The 26,642-nt window shown below is 37.6% G+C and overlaps 1 protein-coding gene across 15 annotated transcripts in view; it reads left to right on the top strand.

Moving 5' to 3' along the window:
• The window catches only part of pHCl-1 (pH-sensitive chloride channel 1), an 839,505-nt gene that overhangs the window by 657,086 nt on the left and 155,777 nt on the right, over window positions 1-26,642 (top strand). For all 15 annotated transcript variants that reach the window (XM_081749495.1, XM_081749485.1, XM_081749494.1 and 12 more), the window contains one exon: window positions 21,135-21,361. In XM_081749495.1, the coding sequence (XP_081605621.1) occupies window positions 21,135-21,361 (227 nt within the window). The remainder of the gene's footprint in view (window positions 1-21,134; window positions 21,362-26,642) is intronic.

Genomic DNA, 26,642 nt, shown 5'->3' with positions numbered 1-26,642 from the left:
AAAGAGAAAAAATCTAGAAACAGATAAATAAAACCGTTGAGGATTGCCAAATTCAATTTCATTTTTTTCTTTTCTTTCTTTCTTTCCCTTCAGAGACTGCATGAACGAAAAACTGAAAGGAATCTAAATAAATTACCTCCATTAAAAGTTGCGTTCGATCATTATTTCTTTCCACTTTTCGAAGATTGAGAAAAGGAAAAACGTGTGTTCAGCGATTGTAAACAGAAATGTTAAAGATATCATTCCTTCTGTTTGTCTGGGAGTAACGTTAACTGAAATGCTTTTATCTGCACAAGAATACACGGACTCCTAGGAATCAGAGCTCAACTAGCGTAAAAGAGTTAGAAGCGCCAAAACAGGCTTTCATACTTACAGAAAGATTGCTTAAAGCCTCATAGGTTACAACGGAATGATGACCGTCACGTGACGTGTGAAGCACTTCCACAGAATCTAAAGTTATTTCCAGCCTTTAATACAGAGACAGATAAATTCATAAAACTAATATGGCGATATACGTACTTAATAAAATCCAAGGATGTTATAAAATAGAGAATCTGCCCATACGTATCTTCATCATATGAACTCAATGAAGCCGAAAAACAATCGAGCATCGTCTGAGCCGGCACATCTGATTGACTACTATCGTTTCCGCCATGATTGTTGGCTCGAAACATTGCAATCTTAGTGGTGCGGAGTGGGCAGAGTAGGTGTGGCGAAGCTGTGACGTATGGTTTCACGATTTTGTTGTATGGGCAGATCCTCTATTTTATAATATCCTTGATATAATCTCTATGCATCAAATTTTATTGCTTCAGTTTGAAAGAACTGCACAGATTGACAATGGCCTCTCTGATTTAGGTATAAAATCTAGAAACAATAATACACATCATATCACTATTCTTTTATTGGATCAAATGATCAAATATATTTCAAACAAAAAAAAAAATCTTGTAGACCTTATACCTGGAGAACTACATACAGTGTAGCCAAGCCCAAACTATCACTTAACTCAGTATATTGTCCTTATTCCGTTAAAAAAATCGATTTAGGGAGCATTCAAAAATTTTGTGGCCCCCGATCCAAAAACTAATTATTGGCCAAGGTCGCAATCTTTTGATCCATTTTTGATTTTCCTCAATTTTTTTTATTATTATTTTCTTTTAAAAACATTCATACAGTTTTAACCAGCACGGATGTTTCTTCCAGATATGATCCTCTCCCCTCAATTATGCAATTACTCCCCCCAGCTAAGATAAATTAAATTGAGATTCCATATTCCTCTTGTACAGAACAAATCCTTTAACAAATACTGTCCCAGTGTGGCCTCTTTACATTTTCATTCTCTCTGGATAAAACTTTTTGGAAGAAAAGCGTGACCACGGAAACAACTTGCATAGATGGGGCCACGGTGGCTCAGTGGTAGAGCGTTCACCTCTGGTGCTAGGGGTCTTGGGTTCAAACCCTGCTCCCGCCCAGTGAACTTTGTGGTGGACAAACACCGTGTGCGTGGGTTTTCTCGGAGTTCTCCCGTTTCCTCCCACGTTCTTCATTCCACCATTTCATTCATCTTTCATCATCACCGTCTCCTTTAGCCTAACCGGCATAAGCGTGGGACGTAAAACTCAAAAATTTCATTTAATTTTTTTCACTTGCATACATGATGGCGCACAAGTCAATCATGTCGATTATATGATATACAAAGTAAATTGAAATGAAATTTCTATGAAATCAAAATGAATGATTATGAAGAAATTAGTGGAATAAGATGTAGAAACAAACGAGAGAACTCGCGGACACAATGTTGTTACCACGAACCCATACGAACTAGGATCGCACCAGAGGCCTCTCATATCAGAACTGAGCGTCGTACCACTGAAATTAGGAGTTGTCTACCACTACCAAGAAATTGGAAACACTTCAGTGATATTACACAACTGAAAAGAATAAGAACTATTCACCGGCAAAATGGAGTTTCCTAAATGAAGTAATTATCAACATGAAAAAAAATGAAATGAAATCTTTGTTTTTTACGTCCCACGGTTATGCCGGTTAGGCTAAAGGAGACGGTGATGATGAGAGATAAATGAAATGGTGGAATGAAGAAAGTGGAAGGAAAGGGGAGTACCCCGAGAAAACCCACGAGCACGATGTTTGTCCACCACAAAGTCCACACGGCGCGAGATGGGATCGAACCAGGGACCCCAAGCACCGAAGGTGAACGCTCTACCAGTGAGCCACCTAATTATCAACATGAGTTTCACGATAGTTTTTAATTTTGAAACCCAACTCATACATTTTATTTTTATTTGTTTATTTGTTGTTTCATAAAGAAAATGTTTTCCTAAGATTCACATGACACCAAATAATTTTAGTAACATGCTTGCAATTTTTATACGTGGTCGATTTTTTCTGGGCGTAGTTGCATATAGTGTTACTTCCAGATGTGTTTTGGGGGGGCACTGTCCCCCGGAGCTCTGAGAGTGACCCGTCGGAGGAGACCAAAATAATACATTTATCATATAACAATAAATAGAATAGTTCGGTGTGAAAATAATGTGCCCCTCCAAATACTAAGTGTGCCACACGGAACATTTCTTTCTGAAAGGAACACTGGTTGCGTACATAACTTCTCAGTTTCTGTTTAGTACTTCTAAATTAGAGTATTTGTTGCTGTCTTAAATTTGCTGTTATCTTTTACGTCACACACGAGTTTACTCAATAGTACTGTATGTTTGGAAGCTTGTATGGTTAACAACCGCCGTAACGAAGCTGTTAAAAAGCAGGGATGACAGCATGACGAGTTCTCGTTGAAAATTTCTCTGGTATTTTTGTCCCAATGGGTAATGCATATATACATTTGAACATCATCACAAGTTGTCATAAGACGATGGAAAAGATGGATCTTTCATCCACTCGCTGGTTGCGATGTCAAATCATGTTTATAGACGAATGTGCTATGATGGGCCACAAATATCCCTGGCCTCGCTTCCGGTGCTGCTGTGTTTTTCTGTGTATTCTCCCGAGTTGACTGAGGGGGAGGAAAGCAAATCATTTATCACACAAGACGTGACGTAAGAGAACTTCCCATTTTAGAGAGAGAGAGAGAGACTCACCGCGTTACTGCATTGCACCATCCTCTCTTCTATAGCCAAGTCATCAGGCATCGAACTCTTACGCTTCTCCCGATCGACTCAAAGCCAGCCAACCAGACTAACTGCCAAATTAAAAAAAAAAAATATCCGTCGTTGCTTTCAACGTGTAGGTTTGATTCCTTAGACCCTTTTTGTCATTGTAGAACTGATTCTACGTACTGTTACCTCTTTCCGTATATATTTTTAAATAACATGTGGTCCTGACTAGGTAAATAGGTGATTTCTAAATAATTTTCCCTCTAGGTCACATTCACTGTTACTTCCAAGGGTATACTTTATATTTTTCCGGCGTAATAGGAAAATAATGATTTTCACTTACCAGCAGCATTATTCTCATAGCGTCTTATGAACACGAAGTACGGTGATCACCATTTTACAGATACTACTACTGCTTATTAGAATCACGCATTAGGTCTGTTAGTACGTCCGTCCTTCCGTTACACGGCACGGTAGGTCAGTGTTGGAGTGCTTACCTCCGGTACGTAGAGTCCCTTATTCGATCCCCGGCCAAGTAAGTTTTGTTTTGTGGTGGACAACCTTTTCGTGTCTGTGGGTTTTCTCAAGTTACTTTCGTTTCCTCCCAAATTCTTCTTTCATTTGCCGTCTCCCTCTGCCTAAAAGACAATCGTGGGACGTTAAACTGACAGATTTCATTTACAATAACTCCTGAACGAAAGCGAACTTTTGAATTATGTTCTTTTTGCAATTGACGGTTAGAGTCATTCTCTCTCTTGCGGGTTCATTAATATTGTCAGTCTAGCAAAACTTTTGCTGGTAACGCAGACGTTAGCGGTGGCTATCCAAATCCCGTTAAAAATATAGCATTCTCTAACTTACGTGCAACCTGCATAATACCAAAGACATTTTGGTTGCTTATAAAGAAAAGATATGTGAATCACTTAACTCTTCTTACTATATTGTCAGAGTTTGTTACGTATGTCACAGAATGTAGGAGACGAGACACTGATCTTCCAATAAAAACAAATGACACATCACTTTCAGTACTTTCGGGACGAGAGAACTTTAATTCTTGTCCCGTAGGGAAACTTACACTTGACATAGTGTGCAGAAAATTTCCAACCTTTTTTTTTTTTTTTTTAATGGGTACTGCCTTCTTTGCAACTGTAGTTAGGAAACTGATACATTGCGTGAAAAACAGATGTTCGCGAAAAAATAAATCATTGTTAGTTTTAGTACCAACTTGGAAACAGTATAGGTCTTTTCAGAGAAATGTTAGTAGGCAAGGGCGCCGATCCTGGGGGCCGGGGGGCCCAGGCCCCTTCAAAGCACATGTGGGCCCCTATTGTATTTATGAATATACAATATTTGGCATAATTTGAATGCAATTTGTCTTAAAATCCTCATATATATACCTTCTGTATCTGAATGCTCCCCCCAAATTTACGGAGAAATCGGCGTCATATATATATGTATATAGGCGCCCGCAGATCTTTTAACCGATCCCAAGTTCCGTCCCGAAAACGTCTATTATTGGACGATGAAATAATGACCTCATGTACGTAACTCTCAAAACTTCCTACGTCATGGACATTGAAACTTCGTACCCTATTGAACCATGTATTGGATAAATTTCTTGGCGTAGGAGAATATAAATGCCACTTTCATTTGCAGATTAACCTTAAGAGTGCCAAAGAAAATCAGTAAAAACTATAGCGTACTTTCAAAAAGTATGAAAAGCTAGAATAACCAATGTTAAAAAATCTAGAACTAACTTAGTAACTAGAGAAGAGGTCAGGATACGTAGAAAAAAAATATAGGTTAAATCTGCAACTTCATACACGAAGAGTAAGTCAACAATGCATGACATAACCCTAAGGAATCCACTTACACAACCAGCAAAACTATAGAGGTAGTAACGAGATAGAACACCTGAGCTTTAATTTCTTGGTAAGGCAAGCGGAAAGGCAGGGAATGTTTTTTCGGTGGCAGCCATGTTTTGTATACCGACAATAATACTGCTATATTACTTCACTCACACTAAGTACATGGAAGGAGGTAGCCAGGCGCCAGACTAATAGCTAGAACATTAAGACAGGGGAGCAGAGGTCATTTTGGGAAACTAATGAGTTCGCCTTACCTTCATACATACAAACAATACACTGAGCTCTCCTCACTGGTTTTGTGAGTACCTTTTGTGCATATGATCCTCGGTTCGATTCCCGATAGAACCAGCGGTGTAACTACGCTAGTTGTCGCCCGGGACAATTCGACTTAACCCTTTTAGGATTTTTGGTAACTTTTGTTACCATAGCATAGTACGTCTTTGACCGCTTATTTAAGTTCTATAATAGGTATTTAAGCGGATTTTTTTATTGGTCAAGTAAAGGATGGACCAAAGAATACTCTAGATGTGGTTTGGAATCGGATAATCAACTTGTCGGCGCCAAGTGAGGGCGGAGGGACTTGACTTTTTTTTTATTTTTTCTTAAGGCAAATTTCAAAACTTTTTCACGCCTTTACTTTTCAAGATATCAGATTGAAACTTTGCATAGGAATTGTGTGTATCTTTGAGTACTCCTCGAAATTTTTTGAGATTCCTACGTGAACGGGGCCGCTCCCCCGGGGCGCAAGTCTTCGAGTTAGTTTTTCCCGATTTTTCCGGTTCAGGTGTATGATACGGACATGTTAGTAGTACCGTTGAAAAGGGCTCATTATACTAAAAAAAACGGTGTTTCAACCATGACTCGAAGTCAAATAATAATGACGCAGTAATATATATATATATGGCCTAAATTCAGACTTATATATATATATATATATATATATATATATATATATATATATATATATATATATATATATATATATATATATATATATATATATATAATTGATCCTTCAGACTTCCAAAAATGTCTCCTGACCTCAATTTTCAAGATACAAGATTGAAATTTTGCACATGTATTATGTACATAACAACGTATTTTTTAAAAATCAGATCCCTTCGTAAACCCAGGCTCGGGTCAGAGTAGTGCAAATATTTCGATTTTTTTCAAAAATTCTCCCGTCTTTTCACGATTTTCCCGTTTCTGGTTTATATTGCTTTATCTGGAAAATATGCTCTATCCTGAAAAAAAGAGAGGTATAAACCATGATCCTACTATAAATAGTAAGGAAGGAGTAGCTATTTGAGTGAAAATATAAAATTTACTACAAAAGTGGAAATTCTAACGCCAAAACCAAAAACGCTCCCCAACTATACCTGATATTGGCATCAACGGTGAGTCTTCTATTCCATTTTTTCTTCAAGTGTGAAAGGTTGATTTGAAAAATTGCAGTACATAATTTTATTTTTAAATCAAGATAAAGTACCAAACTAATTACTATTTGATTGCCAAATAATCTGAGATTAGCATGCTTGACATATTTTTACAGTCTTATCATTATGACTGCAAATCACAATGTTTTTGGAATTTTATCGGGATCACCATATGTGTAGAATGAATCAACAGTCTGTTGCTTTAGAATAGAATACTTAGTTATGTTATCTCGAGTACAATATCCTCAAAAGATAGCTTTGAAGCTAACTTATTCTCTATGGATAGGATCCTAAGGCTAGTGAGTCGTTGTTGTCCTGTTAAGTTTCTAAGATAATTTTTATGATCTTTAGTTTGCTAAAACTCCTTGCCTTGCCTTACAGTGAAAATAAATATTTGCCCAGTTTTGCGCCTCCCAATCCTGTGCACAAGGCACAAGCCCCCTTGGCCCCCACCTTAGTTACGTCACTGGGTTGGACATCACAAAAAACTTAATTTCACATATATTCATTTTCATTAATAACCTGTCTCCCTTAGCCTAAATGGTATAAACATAGGACATTAAACTAAGATTTACATTTCAACCATCACTTAGGGTGGGGCTCAGCCAATCTCTAGCTACGTACTTGGGTGGCGCCTACCCTTTACCCCCTCTAGTTTCGTCACTGACAATATAAGCGAGACTACCTGATAAGTTATCGTAACAGAATCGTTGCATACACTATATAAGACTCTGCAATGTGAACATTGAGAATTTGACTACCATTAGGTAATGAATAATTCCTCTGAACTTTTACTGGAAAGTGTGAAAACCGAAGTGGGCAGACGGGGGATGTGCCAAAAGCACAGGGAATACTGAGGGGGGAGGACTGCCAAAGGCATAGAAGCGAGAATTATTTGCAATAATTTTATAGATAATTGTTTAACTGACGCCTACGCATCGAGTGCGTGCAGATTTACAATGTGTTTGCCAATGTGGAATCAAAATAACAGGTATTGCCTTCCCCGCTGTTGCTGTGTCCAGTGCAAGCACGTGTAGCATACAGTGTTTCAGGTTCGATTCTGAATGGAAGAACCTTGAAATTTCAATTGGATTAATGTTGTTCGGAATCTAACTGTAGATACACGTCCTATATAGCCTCGATGCTAGCAAGGACAGAAAACTCCAGTCCAACCAACCAATCGAAAGCTGTTATTCCAACGCTTACTCTTCGCTTGTCTTCGAGCAGATATGTTCTCTAGCCCAGTAGAAAGTTAGAAAGCCGGAGTGAGCAGAGGCAGGAGACTAAACTGAGAGACGGATGGTGGTGACACGGCGGTGGGCACTATTCGCAATCACTGTATGGGTAAACATTTATACACCTGTGTGACAGAAATCAGAATACTGGTCCTGTCTTCCTATGTCCATGTTCCTATTTCCCCTGTATGCTCTCTTCACTTGTGCACTTTTTGACGATTGTCTTTTTGTGTCGCTATCCGCAAACTAGTCCATCTCATACTAGGGCCTATTGATTTTTGCTGGCCTTATCAGAGTAATTCTCACATATCTTTGGCATAGTATTCCCCTATATATAATTGCGTGGTAATGGCGTACACTTTTTAATGTCGTTTATTTGTTTACTTTTTTCTAGGTTAATACTTACTTACATGTTCACAATGAAAAATGAAATGAAATATTTTCAGTTTATCGTCCCACAATTATATCCTTTAGGCGAAAGGAGACGATGATTACGGAAAGTGAATGATGATGGAAGAATTGATGGAAAATGAAGTGGGAGGAAACGGGAGTGCCCCGAGAAAACTCACGGACACGATGTTGTCCACCATAAACTTACTTCAATGTTCAGTGTAAACATAAATATGTACCTTCAATGCACTCTTAATTTCTACCTGTAAATTTCGAAATATTGGCACCTGGACTAACTATTTACAATCTGCACCAACTGCAACACCTTTAAGTTATTTAAGCTTTAGTGACTTCGAAGAGCTCATTCCCTTGTGCTAAGGGATGCGCACGAGACGAGTCGAGACAGGATTTTCCTGACAAATTTCGGGTACGGCTGTTCCAATAGAGAGAAATATATATTTTTCGAGTCGAGACATCACTTTTACAACAGATTTTCGAGACGAGACAGCCACAAATCTGGTCTCGTGCGCATCCCTACTTGCGCTTAATCTCATACTATTCAAGTGGGATCATTTTCTCAAGCTGCCTATAATTCCCAGTAGGTTACGAAAAACATATATTCTGCGATGAAATAGACATATTTAAAGCATTACAGAATGATATTTGTAAAATAATAATAATAATAATAATAATAATAATAATAATAATAATAATAATAATAATAATAATAATAATAATAATAATAATACCTAGGTAACAATAATAAACAAGAAATAAGCAATTTCAGCTAATACTAAATATATAGATCAAGTAAATACTCCTCAGATTAGGCTAAGTACAGTACGAAAACGTTAAAAATATACTGGCATGAAACTGTATAATGCATTCCCTCCACATATACAAATCGTGCAGTCCTCCTCTACGGTGCCTTTGGCGAACGGGGTCCCTGGTTCAGTTCCTAGTAAAGTAGCATTAAACTTTTCACATTAAACTGTAGGTTCGCGTCTCGTAAAGCCTCGTAATGAAATGGGGCGTTAAATATTAATAAACGAACTAATTATTTCAAAAACTATAGAAATTTTGAGATTATCCCGGGAAAACGCGTACTTACAGATCAGTCTAGAACAAAGATAACTTGAAGTGGTTGCTAATCTCAAGTATCTAGGAAGTATTTTGACGAGAGACGCTTACTACACCAAAGAGATCAGGTTAAGAATTACCAAAGACAAAAATAAACATTCAAGAAGAAAAGATTACTCTTAGAATAGCAGGCTTAATATTGGCTAAGGAGGAAGTTGATCAAGTTATATATATGGAGCATTGTACTGTATGGTTCAGAGACTTGGACATTACGGAAGTTAGAGAAGAAATATTTAGAGAGCTTCGAAATGTGGTGTTGGAGGAAGATTGAGAAGACAAAATGAACAGAGAGGGTAACAAACAAAGATGTTTAAAACGGATAGGAGAGAAGAGGACGCTTCTAGCCACATCCTTCGTAGGAAGACCATTTGGGCTGGACACATGTTGCGAAGAAATTGTCTTCATATCGCTATAGAAGGAAAGATGGAAGGAAAGCGAGGAATAGGAAGAAGAAGAACACAACTGATCGATGATTTGAAGAATAGAAGAAAATATTTCGAGTTAACAGAGGAAGCTGAAGATCGAGAAACGTGGAAGAAACATTTCCAGGTCCAAACCTAAAATAAAATAAACCTCATTAATCCCAGCACCTGCCAAGAGGCAGAATTAAATAATTCAGTTTGTTGTCTTATATAGAAATCCCAATGGAAGGTTCTCATAAGTTGTCTGTTACGTGATGTTCTGTCTTTGGTACGGACGCACTTAGACAAGAATAGAAATAAATAAAATTTACATAAACTTTTCAAACATTATCAGATATTGATCAGTTATCGATCGGTGTCGATGACTATCGATTGATGCAACCATTCATAATATATTGTGACGAAATTGAAGAAATGTGTGGATTGTAACTGTCTAAATGCTAAAAGTCTATTGCAACAAATGTTTAATGACAAACATATTCTATTCTGTTCTCTTCATAATAACTGCTGATGGCAAGGATTAGAGCACCTCTGTTGTATGCAAAGTTACCCAAATATGGAACCGAAAAGGCTTTCTGTATGAAAGCTGCACCAAGAAAATATTTAGGAATCTCTATAGAAACAAAAGAACGCTAAAGACTGTTTTGTAAGTGAAAATTTTGTCATTGTTTGAATTCAAAAGTTATTTCATTAAAAGCTCTCTGCTTTGCACTAAGTTCAAAATGTCTTCTCTAAGTCCATCGCAAATTCTCTCACAAAGATCCCAAAACTTTGACGCTTGTGGGATTCAGAAACTTCTTCGTCTCAACAAAAGAAGAAGTGAAATAAAGAAGGTAATTAGAGGAACGAACGGTTGAAGGACTCGTCTCTCTCTCTGGCGTCTCTGGAATTTCCTCTTCCTTTCTTCTTTCGCTTCCCGTTTCTTCTTCAGCAGGCCTTGATCTTCACGAAGCCGTGTTTCAGTAGAGAGAACCAAATCACTTCTCTCCCGCCTCCCCGCAGTGGATGCCCTGGGTCGAAGGGTTATTTGCCAAAAGGATTATGGGAAGAAACAGACAAGGGAAAACGAATTTAGGCCTCCTGAACACATCATTAGGTAGATTACTTAACGAGATTGTAATCTTTTCTCTTTCTTTTACTTTCTAGAGCGACATCTTGTCACATCTTTCGATGTTGACTACGAAACGAACCACAGCCCCTGCTATGAAAATGGAGACTGCTTCGATCAAATCAACATTTCAAATGCAAACCGAAAAACAGATTACTTAAGCTAACGTCGGCATCTTGGGTTTAGCAGAAGAAAACTAAACGCAAATTGTTTTTATGGATTCTTGTAGTATTCCACAAGGAAACAAATGGTAGCAATATTTTGTAAAATCTGAGCAAGAAAACAAGGAAATTTTCACAGAGATGACGCACATGGTGTACAACACGAACAGTTAAAAAAATAATAGATTATCTATCCTAAAATAAGTTAAAGCTATCCTAGACCAAACTCACTTAAGCTAATTTTACGGAAGCTAACATAACCCAAATTCAGCTATATCTCGCTTAAACTTCTTCGTTTCTGTTAGTTCAGCTTACATTAGTTTACCTTACCTTTCAAACTCCTATACTCTTTGATTTCTACCACTCAGATTTTGTATTTTTACTAGTCTCGGTTAGTGCTTTACGAATATATATACAGTGTCTTGATTCATGTTGTTGAGTGAGAACGTTTACTTGTGAGACCTTGAAGTATTTCAGACGCTGCCGTGAATGGAGCTTAATCATTATTTTTTTTCAACACAGTGCAACTCCTGTTTGAATATTTATAATAAATAACTATTCCTAATAGAAAGAATAGTGTATTTCCAATTTTCATAACTCGAAAGGTTGACATTCTCGAGATATGCAAGAAAAACGATTTATCGAGCCTTCTCCGTAAGTGAGTGGTTAACCGAAAGGTTCTTGGTTCGAAAGCTGTGAATCTTTTAATTCTTCATCCTCCATATGTTAAGATCTGTCTCTCATTACTCAATCATATGGTGCTTCAAACAAAACTTTTCCACCTTAATTCGACAACTGCAGGTCTGATATTCACAGGTCTTACTGAGAACGTATGATTCCTATTATGTTTCAGAAAATTACAATTTTCCTCAGAATATGGATGCTGACCGATCGCTTGTTTCTCCAATTTCAAGCTTGAATACCTGAATGTATCTCTCTCTCTCTCTCTCTCTCTCTCTCTCTCTTTTCTCTCTGTTCCCGTACTTGAATCTCTCAATGTCGTCCGTCACGAACTCAAACGCCCAACTCTTAAAACCACATGTAAGCTTCTACCAATGGCAATCGTGAATCCCTATAGATTTGGTTTTATAGGCTGCAGATATTTAGGCACTTCAAAGAGGAAACATAGACACAAAGGTCAGTAAAAAGGTAACTTTCGTTTTGGAAATTTCGATTTCCAAAATGCTTCTTCCAGTGGGCTACCAATCAAGAAAAAGTGTATAATATTCTGGCAAAGGTTGACTAGGATCGGTATGTAAATAGTCTTGACATCGCTAATGACATAAATGTTCGTCCCCTTCTTTTAAATCATTCGGAGAAAGGTGTGTGGAAAAGGGTTCCTACCCTAGTTGTGTGCAACCCACCTTACTTCGTTGAATTTCTGGTTGCAGCATATTTAGGATGTTTTTCTCAAGACCTAGCAGGAATTATTTGATTTAAAAAATATAATTAACAATTTATTATTTTAAAAAAAATACAGGTATAAACCTTCCTTAGAAATATCTTATTCGATTAGTGAAAACCGCATCGAAATATGACCAACAGTTCTTGAGATAATCGCATGCAAACATACATACATACGATCATACAAACATATACACATACAAGTCAAACTAAAATTAAGAACATTCTTTTTTAAGTTGGTTAAAAAAATCTAACAAACATTATTGAAGCAATAAGTGTATGAGGAAATTTGAGGAAGGATCTACGTGTTAAGAGCCTGCCATACTAAAAAATAATACAAAATTTACAATTTTTCTTTTGCTTGTTTTTCATGAGTGAAAGGAAATAACGAAATGCAATCATAGATAATGTTACCATAATCACAGATAATGTTATTCTACAACAGAAAATATGTATCTGAACAATTTTCAATGTTGCCATCCATAGAAATTACAGTGTTGCCAGAATAATATTTCACCCAAAATCTAAGTTCAGGCAGCGACTAGAAGAACGAACTCAACTACATTTGATTACGTATCATGTTCTTTTGGTACTAACTGTAAATTACTGATAATACTGTACTAACTGTACAGTAATTACTGGTACTAACTGTAAATTGGTAATAACTGTAAATTACTTTTTAAATAACATTATTATTTAATTTTAATAACTATATGTTAAAACTATTTTCTTTATTAAAAACTAAGTACAACTATTATTTAAAAAAGTAGTTCACAGGATTCCAAGATAACATGATACGTAATCAAATGCAGTTGAGTTCATTCCTCTAGTCGATGCCCTAATTTAGATTTTGGGGAAAATGTTCTGGCAACACTGTAATTTCCATAGATAGCAATACTGAAAATTCTTAAGCTTCATATTTTCTGTTGTAGAATAACATTATCTATGATTGTGGCAAGTTGCACTGCATTATCTACTTTCAGTTAGGAAAAACAAACAAAAGAAAAATGGTAACTTTTGTATTATTTTTAGTAAGGCAGGCTCTTAAGAATAAAACTTACTCTATATGAGTGTAACATCCCATTTTTCACTGTTGCTTATAGAAAAATTAACATTAAAGAATAGATGTACGAACAAAAACTATTTAAAAGTCGATGAAAGTAAAACTTAATACCGAACGAAACGAGCGGACTCATTGAGTTTTTTTCAAATGTAATATTTATTAATTAAGTTTAATACAAAGCCAGTTTTAATGATTTGGATATACATTTTTTTCTTTTTTCACTTCGTGTTTTTAGTTTTTGCCGCAGTGATAATTAGAAATAGCAGCAAGTATATTTGTATTAGTGAGAATAAGCATTCCCTTTGACACGAGAGGATTTGCTTGTGTGAAAAACTAGCAGCGGGATTGGTCGTTTTGTTAAGCTTCCCCATAAGCCATTTCTCTGTCCAACGATTATTACCAAAAAAGCCCTGTCAGGGTTGCAGGATCATTCAACTCAAATTCTTGCATCAAAAGGAAAGAAACTGTCGCTGTTGCTAAAATCTTTAATATGGGTTGATGTCTAGAAGGAATAACTCCTAACTGTAAATGAATAATTAAGAGCCAAACTTAGCTACATGTACTTCTATGTAGGTGGGCGCGGTGGCTCAGTGGTAGAGCGTTCACTTCCGGGGCTTCGGGTCCCTGGTTCGATCCCAGCTCGCGCCGTGTGGACTTTGTGGTGGACAAACACCGTGTCTGTGGGTTTTCTCGGGGTTCTCCCGTTTCCTTTCACTTTCTTTATTCCACCATTTCATTCATTTCTCATCATCACCGTCTCCTTTAGCCTAGCCGATATAACCATGGGACGTAAAACTTGAATATTTCATTTCATTTTTGTACTTCTGTGAGAACCGTAAGATCAAAGAGTCAGGGGCATAGTGTCTTATCGCTAAAGAGCACTCATCTTCTGTGTAAGGGTTTTTTGGTTAGATCCGAAACTATTGTGGCGGACAACAACGTGTCGTTAGATTTTCTAAGGGTTCTCACATTTCTTTCCATATTAGGTTACCATATGTTTTCTTTTACCTGGTGGCTCAGTAGTAGAGCGTTCACGTCTGGTGCACGGGGTCCTTGGTTTGATCCCAGCTCGCGCCAAGTGAGCTTTGTGATGGATAAACACCGTGTGCATGAGTTTTTTTGGGATTCTCCCACTTTCTTCATTCCACCATTTCATTCATTTCGCATCATCAGCGTCTCATTTAGTCTAGGCGGCGTAAACCTGGGACACAAAATTGAAAGATTTCATTTCATTTTAACAATATTAGCGTTTAACGAGGAGAAATTGTACAAAGATTAGATAAAAACTGCAGTCGATAGATCATATAGTGCTGAACAAAATGAAGTGTGTTATCGTTAGAAGATAACAACAAGAACAATATAAATAATCTGTTATTAATGAGTGTACTTTTCTTTACATACTAATCACAGACAGTACCTAAATGAATAAGCATTCCGTTCCAACTGAATAAGAACTGCCAACATTATTTGGCGACAAATGACATACTTTTTTAGTACCATTATCATTATTTTTCTCTATTTTCTCAAAAACTACGCGTGAGAGCTTAAAGCAAAAAGGTCATTTTGCTTAGCTTGATTAATCTCTTTATTTTGGGCAACATTATATTAAAACAAGAACAGTTAATTATCATTTTGTGCTATATTTCAAAATTATGTTTGTATACTGTTGTTTGGAGCGATACTGAAAATTATTGATACATTAAAATATCAAATTATACTTCTGAGAAAGTGGATACTTTCAGATATATAATATTAACATTAACAAACCAAAACCATATTCATGAAAAACAAACTTCTGAAATGAAATTAAATCTTTAAGTTTTACGTCCCACGATTATGCCGGTTAGGCTAAAGGAGACGGTGATGATGAGAGATGAGTGAAATGGTGGAATGAAGAAAGTGGGAGGAAACGGGAGAACCCCGAGAAAACCCACGCACACGGTGTTTGTCCACCACAAAGTCCACACGGCGCGAGCTGGGATCGAACCAGGGACCCCAAGCACCGGAGGTGAACGCTCTACCACTGAGCCACCGCGCCCCCCAAACAAACTTCTGAAAGAAGAGAGTTGAGTATATTTTGAGTTTAACGTCCCTTTTCAGCAGCGAGGCTATACGAGACGTGGACCTACTGATTAACGTGGAATCCGAACCAATGAGCTCCCGCCGGGAATCGAACCCGGGTCTCCTGCGCCAAAGGCGCGTACGCTAACCGCTTACCCACGGAGGAGCTCCACTGAAAGAAGAGAATTGACCTTATTATTCAGTCCAAAATCTTTTGTCTTCAACTTAAAACATATAAATTGATAATTACGGCTATTGTGGTGTATGGTTGGGAAACATCGCTCCTTATTTTGAGGAAATCAAATAAAAATTTAATTAAATCTTACAGTTTAACGTCCCACGGTTACACCGTTTTGGTTAAAGGAGACGAATTATTAAGACAAGTGAATTATGATGGAAGAATGGTAGAATAAGAATGTGGGAGGAAACGGGAGAACCCCGAGTAAATCCACGGACGCGATGTTGTCCACCACAAACTTACTTGGCGCAGGATCAAATCGGCGACCTCACTCACCAGAGGTAAGAGCTCTATCTTTCAAGAAAGAACGCAGGCTGAATATATTTGAGAATAAAATCCTGAGGCGAATGTTCAGAACCAAGAGGGACGGGAATGGGGAATGTGGAATGGGGGAAGTTTCACAACGAGAAATTGCTTACACGTAATTTATATGGTTTACCTAACATTGTTACCGTCATTAAGTCTACGAGGCTCAGATGAAACGTCATGTAGCCAGAATGGAGCAAAGTAGCAGCGCTGTCAAAATTTTAACTGCAAACCCAATCAGAAAAAGGCCATTAGGAAGACCTCGGCGCAGATGGGAACTGAACATTAAGATGTATCTCGCAAGTGGTAAAACCTGGATTCATTTGGCTACTGACAGAAGCCAGTGAACAGCTTTACTGAATGCGGTACTAAACCAATTAAAAAGTGCGATGAGGCTATCAGCTCCATCTTCATAGATGGCGTTCTTATCGTACAGCATCAATTTTTAAATTTACTACAAAAAACTTTTTTTTTCAATTTTGTCAAAAACTACGCATAAGGATTTGCACTCATCTATGTCATTTTGTTTAGCTCGATAAGATCTATCCATTGCTAGATGTCTCATCTTTTGAATAATTTAATGGCTAATGCGAATATTAAAGAATTTACGTATTTATTAAGGTGGCTTCAGACAAGAAGAATGATTAGCCGGATTAACCTCTTTTCAAAAAGGAAACCTGTTATAAACTATTCATCTAGTGAGATTGAGAAAAACTAAGTCAGGAATGCCGGTTTCAGAATTCGAACCCGTGACCTCTCGTTCCGAAAGTACCTACACTAACCACCCACCTTCATCGCTAAATAAGTAATGTCGTAGGAGAAGTATCAAACTTTGTTCCAGTCTATTGAGAGCAGAATCGTAGCCCACTGCACCATAGAAACTGAGTAACGGTTTTAAATATTCAGAAAAAATCAAATATTCCATCCAAAATAGTTATGTTTTAATAACACAAATTAAAATTAGGTGTCCCGTTAACTCTGTTGCTGCAAGGGGTCCATGCGTGTGTGACTTTGTCAGGGAGAAAATCAGTTTGTGCGTTTTCTTCAAGTTCTCCCATCTCTTCTTCCATCATATTTCACTTTTACTTACGCCAAAAAAAATATTCATGCGATGTTAAATTAAACTTTTCATTGCATAAATAAAAATTGAAATTCAAATCTGTAATGTTCCATATTATCAAGGTCAATTTCCTCCCCCCCCCCCAAAAAAAAAGTGTATCGACTCTCATTACACTTGTTTCTGGAGTTTTTTCAGTACAATGTTACGTCCCACGGTTATGCCGGCTGAGCTAAAGGAGACAGTGATGATAAGAAATGAACGAAATGGTGCAATGAATAAAGTGGGAGGAAACGAAAGAATCCTGAGAAAACACACACGAACACATTGTTTGTCCACCACAAAGCCTACTTGGCGCAACCTGGGATCGAACCAGAGACCCCATGCACCAGAGGTGAACGCTCTACTACTGAACCACCGCGGCCCTGTTTTTAGAGTTCCAGACCTTTGAGTTCCGGTAGGTCTTCAATTGAATCACCATCGAATATTATGTGCCTTACGAGAAATATGACCCCAGAGCTAAGACATTTATACATTTATATATATACCAACTTTGGAAGTTATTTTTCTCGTGATCCCGTGGACTGATACGTTTAGGGATAGTTCCATTGGATTTCACGTCCTCCAATGAGTATAAAAAGTACAATTACAAATTTATTCAAACGTAGGTACTATTATCATTGGCAGGAGCAGTAGTTCTTTTCGTTCGTTCACAAGAACTGTTGTTCACCCGGCAACACTGACTCCATTGGATATAATCCTGGCATGTAGTGCACCAGCAACACCTCTCGCAATCCTCGTTTCCTTTGTTTTGTGCAATATTGCGCTGCAAGGAATAAAGCGGGATCATTTTCGAAAGTTTCCATTCACAAGGTAACCCTTTCTCATGTCCAATTTCACAGGATTACAGTAGGGGAGGAGAGGGGAGGCATGGGATCTTTCATTTTATTTTATTTTTTAAAGGTTTCGTGACGTAATGTTTGAAGTGCACAACACGATTGTAATACAGCAGCTACGAGGATCATGTTTGTCTCTGGTCAACCGTTCGAACCCTGTTAAGAACAATTTCTCTGATCGTAGGATTACTCCCAAACGTGCATACGACGCAGTAGGCAGATTCCAGGAATTACCGTTTGCAACTATATTAACAATTCGTTTCTTTTCTTCTCTCCATATTAGATCCGTACCTCAAATATTGACTACTCAAATTACTCGAAACAGAAGAACTGTATGTCCTAATGGCGCCATGCTTTAATTATTTACTTATTCTAAGTCGGTTTTTCAAGCGCCTATCGGCTTACCAAATAACATCATTATAACAGTTGTTTACATTGTAATATTCTGTAGGTAGAGTCAATAAACTACACGGGAATTTAAACCTTTCACCCTTTTATTATAGAAGTGTCTTATAAAATTATTATATAAGGCTTTTAGAAGTCTTTCTCTAAGTCAGTAAATGCTCTAAGTAAGTGTTTTCAGCGTAGAATAATTCCCTTCGGCATGCGATATTGCCTCTAGTAGATATGATGTAGTCTTTGCCCATAGCGGGTTCAGGCTGTATTAGGTAACTCCGTAGGCCATAGCGGTCTCGGGAAGCATGTATTAAAACTTTTGTGTGTCAAAGCATTGCACTGAAAGATAACTACAAGGTTTATCAGAGTATAAATGCGTGACGATCACAGAAAAGAAAAGTTACGTGTTTATCTTATGAGGAACTGTCAAAATTGAATCTAGCGTACTTATAGAATATAAGAGTTTCTGCTCAGCTCAGTGTTTTGTTGATACTATTTTTGCGTAGTTTGTGTTCAAAACCACTGTATTATTTTTCAATATGGAGACGAATGAACATGAAATAATTTTTGAAATATTTAAGACATGGTACTAATAAACTATAAAATTCTCTAGTGATGATGAAGAGCTGATATTTCGGCACCTTATGGGTCAACCGGTCGGTCTAAGCTGCCAGGTCAGTCCGTATCACAGGGTCTGTTAAGAGACATCCAGACCCGTCTGACATACTCTCTAGTACTACGGTACTAGGAGATATGCAGTTCTCATAGCATGGATAGGAGATATGCGGTTCTCATAGCATGGACAGGAAATATATATTATTTCATAGCGAGATAGGAAATATGCAGTTCTCATAGCATAGATAGGAGATACGTATTTCTCAAAGCATGAACAGGAGATATGCAGTTCTCATAGCATAGATAGCAGATATGCATTTCTCGTAGCATGAAAAACAAGTTGCTTATTGTTACCTTAGTTTATATTGAATCTTTGTGCTCTCATTTTTTGATACTATAGGCGTTCTATAGTTGGTGAAAAAAGTTCTGTTCTGTTATTAATTCTTAAACTTTTAGATAGCCCTTAAAAGCATAAAGTAGTAAAAGTTCTTAAAAAGGTAGTTAAAAATTCTTGTTGCCGTGAAGTGTTCATCAGAATATCAAATGAGAGAACATATTCTCATTAACTGCCTTCGTAGATTAGGAAAAGTTGTAGACCTTCTTCTTGTAGGACGAAAAGCTCATCACCTCTTCTTAAACCTCACCCCTTCCTCCTCCAACGAGAGAGAAATCTTGAAAAGAACAAAGAGAAAGGTAGTTCGGGTGAAGGAGCGGTCAAGGCAAAGCTTTCGGAGATCCAACCACCTGCGAGCAATGCAAGAGTTCAAACTTAAAGTTTCTCTTCTTCTTCTTCTTCTTCTTCTTCTTCTTCTCCGTAAGTTTACTGTGAGAGATGAGACACGCAAGGCGGAAGAACGTGAGAAAGATATCACCTTTTTCTACCACCTTCGCACCTCAACTAACTCTCATGTGTTTAAGAAAGTGCTCAGAAACAAACCTCAACTATTGGAGCTTGCTGGATTCTTTTCGAATCAGATTCAGTCGAAACTATTATATTATTTCCACCAGCACTGACAGTAGAGCCAACAATAGAAAATGGTGTCCTAGCCAGCTGCCAATAGTGGGCCTATGTTGTAATTGGTCAACCAACCGAGCTTTTGCCAAAGCATCCCCTACGAAAGAAGTAAAATTACAATTGAAAGCCCCAGGTCAAAACTGTTGGATAAACGACATGTTGCTTGGCCAAATTACAGTTTAAATTGCGATCGGCCAACGTATTTTTCAACTTTATTTTTGCAATTACGAATACTATTAGCCGACGTACAGTCTAAATCGTGTACTGGTAGATATGGGTGCAGATCCTGAGGGGCTGAGAGGGGCCGAGGCTTCCAAAGTTTGCTTGGGAAACGGATGATCTGGATACATTTGCCTAGGAAAAATATCTGTAATATGCATTTTAGTAACAGCTGATCTGAATTAATATATATAATCCGAGTTATGATAGTAGCCAAAGGTCCTCGGCAATTGCCAACCAGCTGACCTAGCCAGTCCGACCCTGTTCCTAATACAAGATGTCTTCAAAATAGGATTCCTAAATTAAAATGGCGTTAATAAAATCAAACGAAAGAAATTAATATAGAACTCATACAACCTAGTAATTGTCGTAGTGATGTTGTCATGTGGTCTGAGGTGTTAGGTGAAACTCATTGAGGGTTTTGCTGCCTTATGGCTATATCATTAAAATACGTGCTCTTGGCGTGGTAGACCTGAGTTCGATTTCCATAAGAAACTCATGTAATTCGGATCTCACGTTAAGCTGTAGCTTCACGTCTCATATAGCGGACGCTCATATAGTCGCTGCGGAAAGAAATACAGAACTCAAATCCAACCAACCCATTTGAGGTTCCAGCACTCTGAGAACATGGTCGGGGTTTTAATGTCCTTGAAATTTCCATCAAGGCCACAAATTAAGAAAAGTATAAGACAAAGGAAATAAGAGTCACGAAAAGTTTTTTTTTTTTTTTTATAAAAAGTGATTAGCTTTCTTGGATGCCTTGTTTTCCTGAGATTTTACCAGTTTCTTTTCTAATCTACCGGCCAAATGTCGTGATATACCCTAATTAACACTCTTGTAAACTTGTTTCCTCTTCCTATACCAAATTGTGGTTGTCCCTTTTAATTATTCCAGCGGAAATTGTCTCTGTTCATGCTTCCTGTATTTCTTGATTACCTAACATTGTATTGATGAATGTTTTTATTGTTTGTTTTAGAAATACGAGGTGGAGTTTCTTCTGGAGCAAACGTGGGAAGACCCTCGCCTCGAGCACAAATACGGCAAGGACCATAACGACAGCTACTTGAACGCCATCCACCACTACGAGGACGTGTGGCTCCCGGACACCTACTTCATCATGCACGGAGACTTCAAGGATCCGCTCATCCCCGTTCACTTTGCTCTCAGGATCTTCAGGAACGGAACCGTCGTCTACGTCATGAGGTAAAGCGTTCTGTCTTTTCATATTTTATACATTATGGTGTTCTTAAGGTGGGTTTTCTGGCTGTGTTAGACGCGGGCTGAATTGTTATTGGTAATAGGACAATGGAATTAATATAATATCGCTGTTATGGATACACGGCCTCCTTAGCACAACCAGCGTAACATGCCATTGCCGGAGAAGATAGCATAAAAATAGTAAAAATGGCGCAATATGATTTAAGATAATTAGTAGTCTGTAAAATGTGAACTATATTACTCTACAACAAATTTAACGATTTCCAGGACTTGAGTATAAGATATGACGCGTTCAGTGCACAAAAGAATCATCTTGCGGCCGCAAATATTAAAATGAATTTCTTATTCCAGTTCTAGGCGTGCTCTGGTGTTTAGCGTACCGTATTTTGTCGCTAGAGATTAAGATTCGAATTTTGCTCATTTGCTCTTTCCAGTCGTGAACAGTATAGGAGAACAGTAGAAAACTTAAGAATGCAAAATATCGTGAAATGCTAATATCAAACAAATAATGCTAATTTAAAGTTAAGATTTTATTACGTTGTTATGTAAGTAAAGGTATAATGTATGTTTAAGTTTGGAGCAAGGTACACAATTAAATATGTTCTCGGAGTAAGAATTAACATGAGAGTGTTCAAATGACAAAGTCTAAAATATCTAGAAACGTTACGAGATATCAAATAGTGAAGGTATTTACTATTCTGGATTCGTACGAACGAAAGTCCCGTGTGAAGTCTGGAAACATATGGATGAGTTACTCAAAAGCCTGAGAAGGCTTGATGTAAACCAAGAGAACAACTTCATTTTCCGTTGATAACATTTTATAATTTCTTTCATGGCAACGTGGTGGGTAATGCACTTCAATACGTGCGAGATCGCATTAAAAGCTGTATCCAATAGTAGTATGGTAACAGTGGAAGTCTCAAAGAGATCCAGTTTTGTATAATGAGGTCTTTTGTAGCATTGTTCCTTAATCTCTTCATTATTATCCAGTCCATGAATCAAAAAGACGGAGACGCTTTTGTATTTCCCATTGATACAGAAATTCGTAAAATGATACCGTAAACCAAACATCTATTAATGCGTTGGCTATTTTTCCTTTTAAATGTCCTAGCTGGAAGCATTTAAAATGTGGTATTTGCGCAGAATGTTGTACATATCCTGGACCGAAAGGAAAAGGAATGAAGGCGTACTAAAGGAAGCTAATGAAGGACGACAGATCATGAAGATAATAGGAAAAAGAAGAAACAGCATGCTTGGCCATCTTATTCGGCACTCCGATTGGATCACCGTGCTGATAGAGGGAAATGCAGAAGGAAAACCAGAAAGAGGAAGACCAAGGATACAATATCTAGATGCAGTTACGAAGAAGAGACCTTGTCAAAGTATAAAACAGCTCTCCCAAGGGAGAGAAAATTTTTAAAATTTCCATGTTGCGCATCAACCTATGGTTGAGGTGAGAAAGATTTTTCCTTATGTGATGCGAATAAGCTTTCTATTTTGAAATTAAACCTACTGCTACTTAATTTTCTTTGTTACGGTGTCACCGAATATTCCAATTGGTTCCTCTAGATACACAAGGATGACTGGATAACAATGATTAAGAATATGCATATAACATGTAGCAATGTTTCAAACTGTAAGGGTAATTTAAAGAAACACGTTGCTTCAGCTTCAATTCTTGATCGGCATGGGTCGGATCGGAACCTTTTACAAATTTCGAACATAATTTTATATTCCTACAACACTGTTTTGTGAGCTTACATATGTTTGTACTTGGAATTAAGGAAAATTCTGTAAAGAAGTACCTTAATCGGAAGCTATCAATTTTGCTAATACGTATTCTATTTGGATCAAAGTTGTAACAGTGAGTCTCCAGCAAAAACATTACTTATATAAGAAGGGAGAAAATTCATTACCTTGATACTGTTTGATGTTATCATTTGATGATATCTCGCATACCTATTAAGTTCTCTACAATTCTCCGTTACTGTTCACGAATGGAAAAAGCGAACACAAATAAAGATAATATGGTCAAAATTTAAACCTTAATCTTCAGTGTGGAAATGCGGTACGCTAACCACCAGAGCACGCATAGAACTGGTAAAAGAAGTTTATTTCAATGATTTTCACGTCACTTGCTTTTTCCTACCTGATTCTTTCATGATTACAATAATGTGTGTTTAACTGTTAGAAATGTCTGTGTCATAGAATTTTGCATGTCATCGTTAAAAGAACAAACAACAGTGGATAACATCTTCTGGTTAATAGAATATTTTCAACAAACTTAAAAAGTTCTTTACTGAACTCTCTATGTCTGTGTGTGTGTCTGTTATTTGCGAATTTTCTAACATTGAGTCCTCCATTCGATAGAGCATCAAAACCTGCCTGAAAGAAGTGATGGAATGTTTCGTGTCACTCTGACCGTTCCCGAGATATTGGCCAAAAGAATCCGTTTTCGGGACATTTAAGCAGTCATATCTCTGGAACCATAAGTCATAGAGAGATCATATTGATCAATACCTAAGAGGATGGTAAACATTTTCGTACCAAATCCTAACCGGTGGCCACTGGCTAACTGGCGACCTATCCCAAGATTTTGGCCAAAATTTTCGGATTCCGGGAGATTTAAGAAGCCATATCTCGGGAACCGCAAGTCATAGAGAGATGTTTTCTTAATTTTTCAATTTTGAGCCTTCCACTTTGAGCATGTATTTTCGTAAAACAACATATCGTAGAACGTTTAAACGGGTTTCCCCCTTCGCATAAACTAAACACTCTTATTACTCCCGATAACACGGTTCCACAAGTCTTGTGGCTTGTTGATGTGCGTCCTTGCGAACTCTAAGCGAGCATGTGTATGTGCGTTTGTTAGTTTGACCTGCAAAGCAGAACAAATAATATGAGTAGTTACATGTCTGTGCACTGCATTCCAGACCTAAAGTTGTTTTCAGGTTTGTTGCAGCTGCGAATGGGTTTGCTGCGTTAGCTTTAATAATCGAAACATTTTCGTCTTCTGTTGTCACTTTCGGTCTACTCAGTTTCGCTTTAGTTAGTAATCCCTGTTCCTCTTCTGCCTCGAATTGCTCAATTCAATATCTTACTGTTTTAATATCCAGGTCCGTGGCTCGATTAATTTGGTGCTTAGGCATTCCAACTTCCCACATGCCAATTATTCTCCCTCTGGTTATGAGACAAATAGCCTTCCATCTTCGCTTTTTTATTAAATCAATTTGCCGTACACAACAAACATTTCTTTTTAAGTTCGTTTTGGCAATGCTCTTGGAGCATTCTCTATTAGTTTTCATATACGGCCCAAATAGTACAGAAATGGACGACATATTCCAGTAAAATAAAATCAACCAAATATTAATGGCAATGAACGACAAACTTTTAGAGTCATGAAAAATACCTTTTAAGGATTATCTCGAAATCTAAACATCGAATTTACCTTCATTCGTCATTTTGTTCAGGACGATGTCGTCTATCACTTCATGTAGGTCTCTTCTTTGCATCATCTGAAAATTGAGATATTTTTCTCGAAGCATTAATCCAGTGGGTCTTACACACATCCTTATTCTCGACTTTCCGTAGGATCTGCGTAGTTGAATGTTTGCAGATACACCAATCCCATAGATTACTTTTTTTTTTTTACAAATAACTAGATAACAATGCAGTAAAGACTGGATCAAAGAATTGACTTTTATATGATCGATTGGAATTTTAGGTCCCTTTACTGCACTCAGGTTATATGAGACGAGTCGTACTGTTTAAAGTGGGATCCAGACAGAAATAGATATATTTGGGCACTGCTCCGCAGATTTCATAATGCCTTTTTCTGGGCACAGCCTTAATCTAGACAGACCCAGGTTCCTATACAATTACTTTAGGAGGAACATGCCAAGGTATTGGATTGTTAATTCCATGCTTCTACTATTTGCAAGAGGTTATTTACCAGGATTCTGGAAGCAAAAGATTAAAAAAAGGAAGGTTAATAACGATAGTAAAGTTTGAAAGCTGTAGATGGATAAAACTCAGAAAGCTAAGAAAACCATCCCACGTTTAGATTCTGAGGTTTGGTACAATTGCGAAGCCCAACTGAAGAGCGAACAAAGAAAAGCAGAAACTAAGCAAGGCCCTGCTGCTGGACGTGAAGTGGGTTCACTAGGAACGAAAGGAAGTTGGGTACTGAATCTTGCTTCTGGTTAGTTACAAGATTCACTGGTCATGAGGATTTAAAGTGGGACCCTAAACGCTAGTCACGTTATAACCAACTCAGATACCCCCACCTGGGTTCGCGCCTGGAACCTCGTGTCGCATGTTACCGACTTGTTCACGGAGGGTTACTGAATCATATTATTGAATATGTACAAATCTTGTTTTTACTTTCCATTACATGTGCTCTGTAGTATTAGTTCAAATTAGTCTTCATTTGAGATGTCAACAAGTTGTTTTTTTTTTATTATTCTCGTAGTTGTGCGGCTTATCTCCCCAGTGTCACAGAACACATTGTTATCATTAGTATGAACCATGTTTCATGCAGGGATGGGGGAACCGTGGAATGGCTTCTCTTGTGATGACGATGGTTTATAACAGAAGCGGCTGACTTATCTCCAAAACAAGCGCTTCCCCCAGCATGGCACTCGGGTTATCTAATGCCCCTGGGGGTAATTACAGCCATAATTTCGCCCTTGTGTGATGCATACTCAATGAGATGGAGGTGCGCGCTGTAATAACAGAGCGTTTTATGACGGAACTTTTTTTTACCAAAGCAAAGGCTTTTGTTCGAAGCTTCAAATGCAGGAACTTAAATTCCCAGGAAACATTCTTACGACATTGTTAACTATCATGAAAGTGTGTAGTCGCTGAGAGCAATGGAGTTAATAGGTAATAGAAGTAGTTGAAGGTCACGGGATCGATGTTCAATATTAGCTAAAACTATATCTTAATGTAGTGTTATGTATATTCCGCTCTCACACTACCAAATGGTCTTATCGTAACTGTCCTGTTTACTTTCTTCTTTTTCCTCTGTTTCTTTATCCTATTTTATTCACTACGCCAATGGTTCTCAATCAATTTGTCGCGACACACTAGTGTGTTATGCAGTGCCCTAAGGTGTGTCTCGAAATTTTAGAATTTAAAAAACATGAAGAATTTAATAATAATTAGCTAAAATCGAGACAGACTGTACCAGTCAACCCCTTCAGCGGTAGCAATGGTACTCAGTGCTATATAGAGTCATTATAAAAACTAATTGGTTTCGCTATTA

This window comes from Thermobia domestica, chromosome 2, assembly GCF_964235325.1.
Source record: "Thermobia domestica chromosome 2, izTheDome1.hap1.1, whole genome shotgun sequence".
Taxonomy (NCBI): domain Eukaryota; kingdom Metazoa; phylum Arthropoda; class Insecta; order Zygentoma; family Lepismatidae; genus Thermobia; species Thermobia domestica.
This window is presented reverse-complemented; position numbering and strand designations above follow the sequence as displayed.